This window comes from Ascidia mentula, chromosome 6 (genome assembly GCF_947561715.1).
Source record: "Ascidia mentula chromosome 6, kaAscMent1.1, whole genome shotgun sequence".
Classification (NCBI taxonomy): domain Eukaryota; kingdom Metazoa; phylum Chordata; class Ascidiacea; order Phlebobranchia; family Ascidiidae; genus Ascidia; species Ascidia mentula.
In genome coordinates this window covers 18,852,419-18,865,488 of record NC_138571.1, presented here as the reverse complement: position 1 = coordinate 18,865,488, position 13,070 = coordinate 18,852,419, and the positions used below count along the sequence as shown (strand labels likewise).

The 13,070-nt window shown below is 39.5% G+C and overlaps 2 protein-coding genes across 2 annotated transcripts; one reads left to right on the top strand and one right to left on the bottom strand.

The window, feature by feature from the left end:
- Positions 1 to 214: 214 nt before the first annotated feature.
- LOC145906063 (uncharacterized) lies at positions 215 to 1,603 on the top strand. The gene has a single exon (XM_082993441.1). The coding sequence runs from the start codon at positions 250 to 252 to the stop codon at positions 1,579 to 1,581; it is 1,332 nt and encodes a 443-aa protein (XP_082849567.1). The 5' UTR covers positions 215 to 249; the 3' UTR covers positions 1,582 to 1,603.
- Positions 1,604 to 5,890: 4,287 nt separating this feature from the next.
- On the bottom strand, positions 5,891 to 12,814 carry LOC145906061 (zonadhesin-like). The gene is made up of 14 exons (XM_082993440.1): positions 12,737 to 12,814; positions 12,030 to 12,257; positions 11,646 to 11,819; positions 11,082 to 11,237; positions 10,483 to 10,641; positions 10,160 to 10,321; positions 9,728 to 9,886; positions 9,274 to 9,435; positions 8,712 to 8,882; positions 8,215 to 8,370; positions 7,635 to 7,814; positions 7,251 to 7,430; positions 6,628 to 6,819; positions 5,891 to 5,989 (listed from the first exon to the last, which is right to left on the bottom strand). The coding sequence occupies exons 1-14, from the start codon at positions 12,801 to 12,803 to the stop codon at positions 5,985 to 5,987; spliced, it is 2,151 nt and encodes a 716-aa protein (XP_082849566.1). The 5' UTR covers positions 12,804 to 12,814; the 3' UTR covers positions 5,891 to 5,984.
- Positions 12,815 to 13,070: the final 256 nt, after the last annotated feature.

Sequence of the window (13,070 nt, the reverse complement as noted above, 5' to 3'; positions counted from 1 at the left end):
ATCATGATGGAAATGAAAATAAAAGTAATCAAGGCTACAAAAAGGCAGTTTTGATCACACAAGATTCGAACCCTCTCTATCCTGTTTGAAGGTTTTTGTGGCCAAAATAGATACATAGCGACACCTAGCGAATGAAGGTAATGGCTTAATGTTATCTGTAGATGTCGCACTTTACATATTTATGATAAGGGCGGGTGATTGGCAGCACTGTACATTCTAGGTCTGACGCTCGCGCGAGCAGGAGCGAAAATGACAGACAAGACAAGTTATGCGCAGGCAGTAAACAAGAAAGCGGCAAGTTTTAAAAGGCCAAACTGTTTATCTATGCGTTCTGAGAAATTCCAAAAAAGAGATGAGTTACTTACTTTCCTGAAGAGCGTGAACTACTCGGTTAAAAAATTGGTTGGTATAGCTGACATGCGAGGAAACAACCTAGACATTACATGTACAAGCAGAGAAAATGTTATTGAGCTTTATGGCATACTGGTTGATAACGAAGATATTAAATATGTCCGACTGTATGAAAGCGACAAAATTAATGTTGCGATCGGATGGGTGCCTATTCCATTTCCTAACGAATACCTAGTCGACGAACTAACAAAGAAATATGGAAAGGTCCAAAGAATTACCCATAGAAAAGATAAAGAAGGGCTCTTGACCGGAATGAGAGTGGTCCAAATGAATTTAAACGAAGTAGAAGAAAACCCGATACCAAGCTACATTAGAATTGACAATTTCGAATTTTATGTTACCTATCATGGGCAAATTTTTACCTGCAAGTATTGTGGAGGAAAAGGACACAAACAAGCAAACTGTCCAACTAGAAAACAGGATTTCCCAGATTTAGGTGCACAAATACAAAATAACCAAACACCACACCGAAACGCCGCAAAAACCAAAAAGTCTGATAACAGAGACCCAACTGATAAGAGGGCTGCAAAACACGCAGCAACTGACGACGAGGCTCCAGAGAACTCCACAGGAGGTACCTTCAAGCAACATGAAAGAGAAATGCAAGCAAGTACACCTCTTAAAGGTAATAGCAAAAAGAGAAGTCTGAGAAGCCCAGAGGAGCCGAAAAGCAAATCAATTAGCTTGTGTGAACAAACAAACACGGTTACTTGCAAGAAATGCAAAAAAGAAGCAGCATTACCAGTCAATGCAACCATCTTCACATGCTGGTCATGTGGCTCAGAATATGCTGTAGGATTGGAATGCTGCACCAGTGAAGTATTCCTGGCCGAAAAGGGAATGGAAGTATGTGAGTGCCCAGCCTGCAAGAACACAATGAGACTTATGCCCTGCTGCAGAGAATTTCAACCAGAGTATCGTCTTGATGGAGACATGTTCGAATGCGTGCAGTGCCAAAGGTACTCTCTTAAGTGTGATTGTGAAACCGTAAATGTTGTGCCTAAGTCCCCGTTGGGGATTGCATGTAAAAATAGCATCTGTAAATGCAGAATAATTAGTTGTACGTGTAAAAAGATATCGGCACGCCAAATTAGCCCCAGTCGTCCTTACCGTTGCGATTGTGGCATGGAATACGAATGGGACATGGAACTCGGAGTAAATCGAACATAGGAATATCAACGGAGAAATTTCTTTAACACAAGTCATGGCTCTCAACATCTTTTCGCAAAATGTTCGCGGTTTAAACAACACAATGAAACGCAAATCGATATTTCAATATTTTCGAAGTAAAAAGTGTAACATTGCCTTCTTGCAGGAAACGCATAGCAGTGTTAACAAAGTTAAGTTGTGGGAAATGGAATGGGGAGGTAAAGCGTTTTGGGCACATGGCACATCTAACAGTAGAGGCGTTGCAATTCTACTAGACAAGTCAACTTCGCAACATACAAATAACGTTCGAGTAGACCAAGATGGCCGATACATAATGGTTGAAATGTCAATCAATGCTATTGAATTGGTCCTTGTCAATGTCTACGGACCAAACAGGGACGAACCGGAATTTATAGATAACTTGTTTTCATCACTAAACAATTTCTCAAATGCCCATGTCATTTTAGGCGGAGATTTTAACTTAGTATTGAACGACAATCTCGACAAATCGGGTACCGATAAACATGCTAACCGGAATGCGAAGAAAAAGTTAGAGCAATATGCAAATCTAGGAAACTTGCAAGATATATTTCGACAAAAAAATCCAAATCTGCAGAAATACTCGAGATTTCAGAAAAATCCATACGCCGCCTCACGTATTGATTTCTTTTTGTTAGATAAACAACTCACTTCTAATGTTACAAATGCCGATATCGACCCGGGAATATTGTCAGACCATTGTATGATAACGCTACAACTTAATACCAACCCTCCGTCCCGCGGAAGAGGATACTGGAAGCTTAATGTATCCCTGCTCGATGATACCAACTATAGAGAGAAAATAGTTAAAGTAGTCACCAACTTCGAAAGCGAAAATCCACCAAATGATACAAATCCACATACAAGGTGGGACACACTAAAAGCCGTGATTAGGGGGGAAACAATTCGTTACACCTCAAACGCTAAAAGAAACAGATTAGCAACCCTACATGAATTCGAAAATCGTATAAAAAAAGTGCAAGATACTTTAACTAAAAAGGGGGAAGACGAACGTTTACTAACCGAGTTAGCGCAACTTAAGGACAAATTAAACGAATTTCTTGTGCGCCAAACTAAAAGCGCCATCGTCAGAAGCAGAGCACGTTGGGCCGAAGACGGGGAAAAAAATACTAAATACTTTTTAAACTTAGAGAAACGGCACAACCAAAAGAAAACCATCGATAAATTAAGGTCGGGAAACGGGATTATAACAGACCAGAAGCTTATCTTGTCTGATCTTGTTAATTTTTACGAAGAGTTATACAAACAAAACCCAAACAATCTGGATAGTAGTGCCACCGCTGCTAAATTAGCAAACCTTGATCTACCAAAATTAACAAATGAACAAGCCATCGAATTAGATGCAGAAATTACGGAAAAAGAGTTTTACATGGCGCTTATGCAAATGGCAAAAAATAAATCTCCCGGATTAGATGGTTTTCCTGCAGAATTTTATTTAACCTTTTGGAGTAACTTGAAAAACATGTTTATGGCAGCTTGGAATTATACAACGGCAACTGGAGCGTTCTCTAACACGCAAGTGCAGGGGGTGGTAACATTAATACCAAAACCTGGAAAAGACTCTCTCCTACCGGCAAGTTACAGGCCGATAACACTACTGAACGTAGATTATAAAATTGCCTCCAAAGTCATAAATACGCGATTAAAATCGGTTTTGAACCAACTAATTTCTCCCAGTCAAAACGGTTTTATACCTGGTAGATATATTGGTACGAACATTCGCCTTTTGTTCGACGTAATCGATTTCGCAGATTTTCGTAATATCCCTGGTGCGGTACTGTCCTTGGACATATACAAGGCTTTTGATACCATAAGCTGGGACTTCATCTACGAGGTGCTCAAAATATTTGGGTTTGGCAATAAAATTTTATCCTGGATCAAATGCCTTTACAGGAAACCGACCGGTATTATAGTAAACAACAACCACTTGTCGCCGGAATTCACAATAAAACGAGGTGTAAGGCAAGGAGATCCACTTTCTCCTACCCTTTTTGTTTTATGCATAGAATGTCTTGCGAGCGCACTTAAAAAGGCCAACTTTCAAGGCATTCCAATTAATCAACACGAATTTAAAATCTCAATGTTTGCAGATGATACGATCGTTTTTTTAAAGGGAGATGAGGACGACTTTCATAAGGTATTTAAAGTAATAGAAGAGTTTGGAGAATTGTCAGGGTGCAAAGTAAACATGAATAAGTCCGTCGCCTTTTTCATAGGTTCAAAAAGAAATGAACGTTTCAAACCTATGGAAAATGAAGGATTGTCATGGCCCGAGAATGTAATAAAATATCTTGGGGTAGAAATACCAATCAAAACAAATGACAACAATGTTATGGTAAACAGGAACTTTAATCCCACTCTTAAACAAATCCAAGTGGTATTAAATCTCTGGTCGTCAAGAAGCTTGACACTACTCGGAAAGACAACAATTATTAAATCTCTGGTAATTCCAATTTTAACGTATAAATTCAGTGTATTACCGATAATCTTAACCAAAGATCTTATTTCAAAAATCAAGCGACCAATATTTAAATTTCTTTGGGGGTCGAAGTGGGAAAGAGTTAAAAGAGAGACAATATGTTTGGATGTAGACGAAGGCGGCCTCGGCGTAATCGATGTTGAAAACTACCTCCTTGCACTAAACTTAAAATGGTTTAGGAAACTCCATGACGACAACATTAATGAAACTTGGAAGGTGATAGAAAAGCCGCTTTGCAACGAAAATTGGTTGGAGGCAATTTTAAATGGAAATGCAAAAGTTGAGTCTTCACGGTTAAAGCGAATTTTACCCCTACGTTCCCTACGAGCCACCGTGGGAGCTTGCAAAAACCTCTTTACAACGCTAGGCTTACAACAGAACAATCGTCCATTATGGTTCAATGCCAAAGTTAAATACCACGCAAAACCCGGGTTCATGAATGCATGTATTAAAGCGGGAATTTTATTTCAAATAGACATACTTAACACAAACGGAGAGTATCTTGCATATGATACGATTGCAAAAAATTACGGCTTAACGCCCAATAATAAGGATTTCGTGGAATTTATCAAGCTTGTCTCAAAATTTCCCCCCGAGTGGGATATGGAGTGTGTCCCACCGCACAATTCCATTGTCAAAACTTTAATTCAGACGTTGCATGCATTGAACAAAACAAAAGATATATATTCCATTCTGAAAAATAAAGCCTCTAAACCAAAAGCACAAGACATCTGGGACAAAAGGTTAGGGGAAGACACCCCATGGCCCCTTGTTTACAAGAACGTCTACAAATCAACCATAGAAACCAAATTAAGAAGCTTCCAAATTAAATTAAATCTCAATGCCGTTACAACCAACAAACAACTACATTCTTTTGGGAAAGTAATTAGTAACATGTGCGTTTTCTGCAAGAAGCAAGTGGAAACTGTGTGTCATCTTTTTTGTTCATGCCCCATTGTAAATGTATACTGGGAGGATGTAATTTCATATTTAAGTGCTAGAATAAGACAAAATTTAATTTTAACAGATGCAGAAAAACTTTTTGGAATGCATTCTGATTTGCCAAGTCAACTTTTTATGAATTGTGCGTTGTTATGCGCCAGATATGTGATTTATAGTAGCAAATACGCGGAAACGAACCCGACCTTAACGAAATTTGTGCTTTTTTTGAAGAATCTACGTAACTGTGAATTTAACCTAGCAAAAAAAAGAAATACTTTATATTTGCATAAAAGTAAATGGTCGCATACTGTCTAAAGTACTCAACGTAATTTGTCGTGTTTTTTTAACTTTTCGCTATGCTTCCTTTGGCTCTGCTTCTTATGTGTATTGTGGTAGCGTAATTGTGTAAAATAAATAAGCAAGGCATTTGCAAAAAAAAAAAAAAAAAAAAAATTGGCAGCACTGTATACTTGCATAAAACTAAATGGTCGTGTACTGTCTGAAATTTCCAACGTAATTTGTCATGTTTGTTTTACCTTTTCGCTTTGCTCCCCTTTCCTTATATGTGAATCGTGTCCTGTACTGTGGTAGCGTATGGGTGTTAAATGAAAAAAAAATTCATTTGCAAAAAAATGACAGCATTGGCCAAACGCCCGACTTATATACCTTATAATACGCATATACACGCTCTGGGTTCAAATTCGCTCCTCGTCATTTCAATATACTTGTTAGTATTGCGTAGTTGGAAAAAATAAAATTATGAATTGTGCAGGCTTCATGCTGAAAGTCCATTTTTTGTTCTGTTTGCTTAACTAACAGTAAAACCGCAGCCTTTTTTTGCATCCATTATGGTGTATTGCCGAATAAGAAAAAAAATACACAATCAAGTCAAAACGGGAGATTCCGACGCAGACTTGAAGTTGTTGATCGATTTTCCAGCTGATCAACCTGGAAAAAAAAAACACATTTCATTGTCCGCGTTGTTATTTTGTTTCCCCTTGTTTTATGGAATAGGATATTTACGCAATGTGTGAAATGGACACTCTCTATGGAGGTTATCCGTTAAGGAAATCACCTTCACATGGGCGCCTGACGCGATAACCCTTATTATTTCATTTGTATGATTGTTGTTTATGTGAGTAGAAGTTTTCATGAAAAATGCCAACAGTTTGGTTTTTCATACTTTCGCATTACATGGCTGGATCACTCCACTTGGTGAACACAGCTATCGTAGATTAATTTTGATTTTTCGCGGATCCAACTTGGCTGCAATGGCGGGAAAACGTATGATCGCTGTGATCGCCAAATAAGGACCAGCGCAATGGGGCTATCCTATATCTTGTCATGAGATTGCATGTAGACCCACTTACATGTGAAATGAACGTGCCCTATACGTATATGTGAAGGTCGTCTGGATATACCTTAGCCACAATGTACCCCGCGAAACCCACTGAACTCCTGTATCTGAGTTGGTAGAGTGTTGTCTCTGGTAAGCCCAGGGTCGTGAGTTCAAACCTCACAGGGAGCTTGATGTTTCAGGTCTCGCTTCTACTTTTACCCTCTGATTTAATTCATGATGAACTCACCTCTGAGTAGTGGACATTGAAGGAGTTTCACGCATCGTCCGTTCTTGTTCAAGAACAAACCTTTTGGACAAGTACATTGCCATTTACACGGGTAGTACGTAAGTGACAGAAGGCACTTTATCGCAGGAGTGATCGACCCGGGGCATTTCGGGACGCAGCTTGTGCATTTGAACACTTGGTTGTATCTGCAATCTACAAAGGTTACGTTTTGTTAGGAAATTTATGACGTCACATGAGATAACTGTTCAAAAAGAAGCATAAAATGTGCAATTTAAATTTTTTCTTCCGACCACACAGCAAGACTTCACTGTACAAATGTTAAAAAGTGTCGAACAAATTGGCTTTTGTAGGAGCAAGTTTATATAGTTGTTGTTTACTGGGTGTCGCACACAACTTTTTTAAAAATGGCAAGATATTTTTATGAGGTCACAGAAAAAACAAATACAAGTTTGATAAGATTTGAATTGGGCCATAATGTAGTTTTATTATTATCACAAAAGATCTATTATTATCATTGAAATGCAGGCAGTGCGCACTGTTTCGGCCTTCAAGGTCTCACCAGTAGTAACGCTGAACTATCAGGTAAACAAATATTTTGTAAGTTTTCTGGCAAGGAATCTCACCTGGGCATGATAGCTTCCGGACGCATTTGTTGTAACGATCTCTGACGAAGCCGACCTTGCAAGCGCATCGTCTGTTGCAACTTTTCAACAGGGAACACGGTTTCTTCGGCTCGTCACAAGTTGCGTCGCACGGTGGCGCACAAGTGTGGTAAACCTCGTTCAATCGAGCGTTGCATTTTTCTGGAAATGTTTGCAATCAAGGACAACATAAGACACGTTAAAGTATTTAATGTGGCTGAAATACAGCAAAACGCCACGTTTTTTTGTCATATTTGGTTTTAAAGTATTGAATTTGTCCTTTAATTCCAAAAAAAAATAATTAATTACCGCCAAATAAAAATTTTTAAAACATTTATAAATTTTAAATAAGATTCGTCCGCTTACTCGGGCAGCTGGAAAGTGGAACACACACGTTTCGGGCGTTTCTGACGTGGCCTTCCTGGCAGGCGCATCTTCTCGTACAAATCTCCTGTAAGGAACATTCCTTCCTAGGTTCGTCGCACGTTGCGTCGCAAGGTGGCGCACAAGTGCGGTACACCTCGTTCAAGTATCTGTTGCAGTTGTCTGTTCACGTAAAGGAAAAATTGTTGAACAAATATATCTTGTACTTTTGCGTCATTTATACGAACACAGCTGTAGACAGGGTGTGCAGACTATTTCGACCTGTAAGGCCCCATCAGTGCAGCTGTTTACCCTAGGCACTGTGCTAGGTTTTACATTAGCAGGCACACAGATTTCTATTTTGTGGTACTTTTAGATTAACTTCGATCCGTTGGGTTCCAAACTAGGGACCAAACAACAGAGACGAACCACCGTGGAACGCAATGTGGCCAAACATACTAAGACATATCGGATATATAAATTATGTTTTGTTTTGCTATTTAGCTGGCGAGTTTGTTGTAAGCCATCAAAGCTGCACCAACTACTAAAAATCATTATTGGATATTTTGCTTTTTAAACTTACGGCATTGTTGGGGTGGAATGCACTTTTTTCCATTCCACACGTAACCTTGTCTGCATTCACATCCGGGAACGCAGATTGTCGGGCATACGGCGTGAGGGTTGTCACAAGTTCCAATGCATGGCTTACATTGGTGGAAAACCTTGTTTGATTTGCATTCTGTAAAAAAATCGGAGATTCGTGGCTGTGATTTCTTTTATAGATCCAAAAAGATAATCAAAATCGTTTGCTCCCATTTATCCTTTGACAATAACAAGTACAAAAAATAAACAACAAAATATGGATGAGGTAAAATCCAAAAATAGATCCGGCGAAACGCTTTTAAACAAATTTATAACTTTAATAATATTATGTAAAAAGCGATCAGTTTTGTTAATTTCGTCAAAAGATAAATGAGGAAAGTATAACTCTTTTTCTAGTTTTTTAAAAATCTTTTTAAATCTCAAGCCTTTATTCTTATTTAAATTAATCTGCACTCCGATTTACTACGTCACACTTACTGTGGCACTCGTCACGTGATACGCATTTTTTGTCATTCCAGTAGGTGTTGGCCGGGCAACCACATCCGGGACGGCAAGCTTGACGACATAACACCGGGTGTAGGATGTGATCGCAATGTTGCAACGGACAGGGTTTGCAACTTTTGTAGAAAACTTGGTTGGCAGGACAACCTAAAGCGCGCATTGTGACGTCTTTAACCATTGTTATATCATTGGTCGAGATATTTCGTTCTGTTTAGCCTAGGGGTGGCCAACCTAAAGGGCATTGGGAAGTTAGTAGCGGTGCACTCTTTCCGAGGGATAATAAAAAAAAAATAGGCTGAACGTAGTAGAAAAAATAACTGATTTCCAGAAAAAAAAAGGCATTGGAAATTTCGACCAATAAAAATTGTGGTGCATTTAAGTTAAAAATGTAGGTTGGCCACCCCTGCTATAGATCTATCTGCTTTGCAACGATGCCATGTTTTCATCAATGAAATGCCAATAACTGGCCTGTGAATTATCTTGGACATATAAAGTGCTTTAGTATTAATTAACATACAGGTGTGTTTATTGCACTTACTGCATTCCGATTCCTCAATTTTTACTCCATTTCTGAAGAACTCTGCCTTGCAACCTCCACAATAGTTAGGCCTGCACTCGGCGTCCGGGTAGTTCGGGCATTTAGCGCCATCACACGGATTTTTCTTACACAGCACAATGGGGGCTTCTGGTGGGCAGTAAGCTGAAGAACACAAAGAAGATCTTTGTACCAAGGAAGTATTTAAAAAGTCGCTAAAACAGATAATAAAATATCTACTTTGTCATTGAGATAATTAGTGTTTTGGTAGCTCAAGAAATTACTGAGTCATTTATCCAACTTAAATGTACACCGAGTAAACAGTTAGATTGTCACGAGAGTAAAAATGTTACAAAATACAGAAAGCTTAGTACAAACAAATCTGGTCAGATTTGAACCAATTTGCAAAAACGGAGCTCCCAAAAATGGTTTTTGAAATTGACCAATATTTACTTACGGCATTGGTCGACGCACTCGTAACCGTTCCAGTATTTATATGGAGGACAACCGCATCCTGCAGGGCGACATTGGTGGGTGATGCAAACAGGGTTTGGGTTCGTGCAAGTTTTCTTGCAAGGCCCACATGGTGAATAATAATTCTGACCGGCGGGGCAAGCTGAAAAGTATTGAAAAATGGGAAATATCTGTCTATCAGTTTTATTTGTTTATGTTGCAGTTGGAAACACTCTTTAAGTACAATGTGGTTAAACGTTCGACCTCGCACTCACTGCATTTTTACGGGGGTTAAACGTTAGACCTCGCATTCACTGCATTTTTACGGGGTTAAAACGTTCGAACTCGCACTTACTGCATTTTTATGCGGGTAAAACGTTGGACCTCACACTCACTGCATTTTTATGTGGGTTAAAACGTTGGACCTCGCACTTACTGCATTTTTCTTCAGGTATTTTCCTGTTTCCAATGTAGAAATCGTGGTTGCAACCTCCGCAGTAATTGCTTGCGCATCTGGCGGTCGGAAAGTTTGGACACGTTGCGAACTGACAAGGATCCACCAAACAATTTACAACCGGAACTCCTGGTGGACACGGGCCTAAAAGTATAGAGGGTAAAATTGTGGTTTCGTCGTAAGGTTTGGTATTCAAATGTTAATAATCAATTATCGGCCAAAAACAATAGTTTCGTTACACTTAAAACGTGGCTTATATCATATATAGTTTATCACAAAACACTAATAATAGTTTCCGTCATTACCACACTGGTTCGGACGAACGCATCGTTTTCCCTTCAGCAGATACCCAGGTCTGCATGCACACCCTGCCCTACAGTCAGCTGTACACACGGGGTTCGGGTTGTTGCACGTTCCTTGGCACGGCTTGCAGCCGCTGTAGTAATGTTGGTTCGATTCACAAACTGAAAATCAACGATGCATTCTTTTTACTGTGTCGTAACTTACAATAAACGTTACTTTCCCCAAACTGACATTGGACGAAAAAAGTGTTTCAAAATTGCGATTTAGTTTGAGAATAAATCTATTTTTCGTTTGTGACGATTTTTAGCCAGAGCGTAACAAATTCAGGATTACTTTTTGATTTTAAAAGAAATTGGTCTATTGATTATTTGTTTTAGGTGCAAATAAACGCCCAAAAGTCATCAAACAGGGAACCTTTTTGGCACCTCAGTCCAATGTGTAAGATTTTACCCAAAACTTTTATTGAGTTGGACGCGTTTAATTTGTCTGGTGCTTGCTGTCCGACTGATAATGTCGCAAAATTTGTTCCTTGCTCTTGCATCGGACAGATCCACACCCTTGCTCTTGCTCTTAATACCCATAGGAAACGTAGGCAACTTACGACAGTCCTTGACGAGTTTGTTGTTGATGTAGAAATCGGCGTTACAACCACCGCAGTAGTTGCTCCTGCATTCGGCACTGGGATGGTTGGGACATCTGGCAGTGCTGCAAGGGTTCTTCACACAGTGGTGTAAATCGACACCAGGTGGACATGGATCTAAATTAACACAAGAAATATCAACGTAATTGAAGACTGTAAATAGGTTTTCACTATCAGATAAAATGATGGATACTAAACTGTTCGTTCTTCCTGTGAAAAAAAACAACAAATATACAACTTTTGTTAGAAAAGATTGTATTTTCCGACGTACGAAAAAATACTACAGGGCGCAACAGCAGCTAAAACACAGCGGGACATTGAGCTGTTGTGCCCTTTTGTACACTTTCGTTGGTGCTGATTACCTAATAAAATGTTCATTGTAAGTTAATAGCACCGAGTGTTCGTTAATCCCAGACCCTCTGCCTGCAATTTCTAATTCTAAAACCGTCCACTGTCTTTCAAAAAATCCCACAGCTCCCATCCAAGTCTAACTATGACGTCATACATAGCACACGCGTAACTTACTGCATTGGTCACGTGACACGCATAGGTTTCCGTTCCAGTATGGAAGCGTGGAAGGACACTCGCACCCGGCCGGTCTGCACACAGTTGTGCATACTTGAGGTTGGTTTGCTTGGTCACAAGTCAGGCGACACGGACGGTTGCAGAAACGGTAATAAACCTGGTTGGCCGGACATTCTGCAACGTAAGAAAAGGTGGATTGTAAACGCGGTGATGCACCTGTTTAGGTACGTCGGTAACACTGCTACTTGCGTTTATTTTGAAAAGCTAGAAAATAGTTCAAATATTTTTTTTGATTTCCTTGAATTACTGGACTCAGATTTCAAAAAGTCACAAGAAAGCTTTGTTTTTATAACATGACAAAACGTCAAACGTTTATTCACTTACTTGGGATGCAACCGCTGAGTTTTACACAGAGGTTTCCGTTCCAGTAAGTTCCCTGTGAGCATGCACAGCCAGGTTTACATCCGCACGCGTATGAGTTGGTTCTTGCCGTGAGTGGGTTCACTGTAGGGCATTTCCACCAGCACGGTTTGCACAAGTGAAATTTCTGGTTGCCAGGACACCAAGGATACAACAGATTGGTGGTTCGCCCCTCTGTTTCAGTTTCAGCCGCTGTGAAAACAAACAGCAAAATTAATTGACCTAAATTGTTTACGTTTTAAAAAAAAAGGTTAAAAAGGCAAAACCCGCATTACACAAAGAAATGCGGTTGATACTTACCAACAATTATAGCCGCTAATTTAAGATAAAAAAAGCTTCAAGCAGTAAAAAATGCCCAAGGTAAGAATTATTCGAATCTTTTTCTGGGAAAGTACCTAACGCCAGAGTAAACTGGTAGTCGTAAAACAAGTTCCATAAACAAGACCTCGCTCAGATTCATTTAAACTAAGCAAAGCAGAAAACCTCATCAAGAACTTTGCTCAGCGTTGCGTGGGTTCGAATCCCGGTTCGGTGAAATAGTAAAATTAAGCATAATTAAATATGTAGCCTACAAAGTTGAGGTCAAAATACTTGCAATGTATTATTTTCAAATTGTCTACGCATTTTCATTCAAACAGCATACGGTTGAAAACCTCGTGCGTATCACTTACGATCGGCAGAAGTTTTGACGAAACAAATGCACAACAGAGACAGAGCGATCCAACAGAGCTTCGACATCTTGTCAGAATGTAGCAGAACAATTAGCAGAAATCTTCAAGTCGCGGCGCGATTAAATAATGAGATCTCGAACATTTTCCACGCCCGGGGCTCGTTCCGCCGCCGCGATTAACGGAAAATTACTTCATACTTGTTATAACTGGTCACGTTTTTTATCAGTAATCGTTGACGGGCAATTATCCAGTCGCCTGAAAATGCAGCAATCGTTTGCACTTTGCAACCAACTGTAAAAAAAGGTAGTATTTCCATTGCTGTATATACAAATAT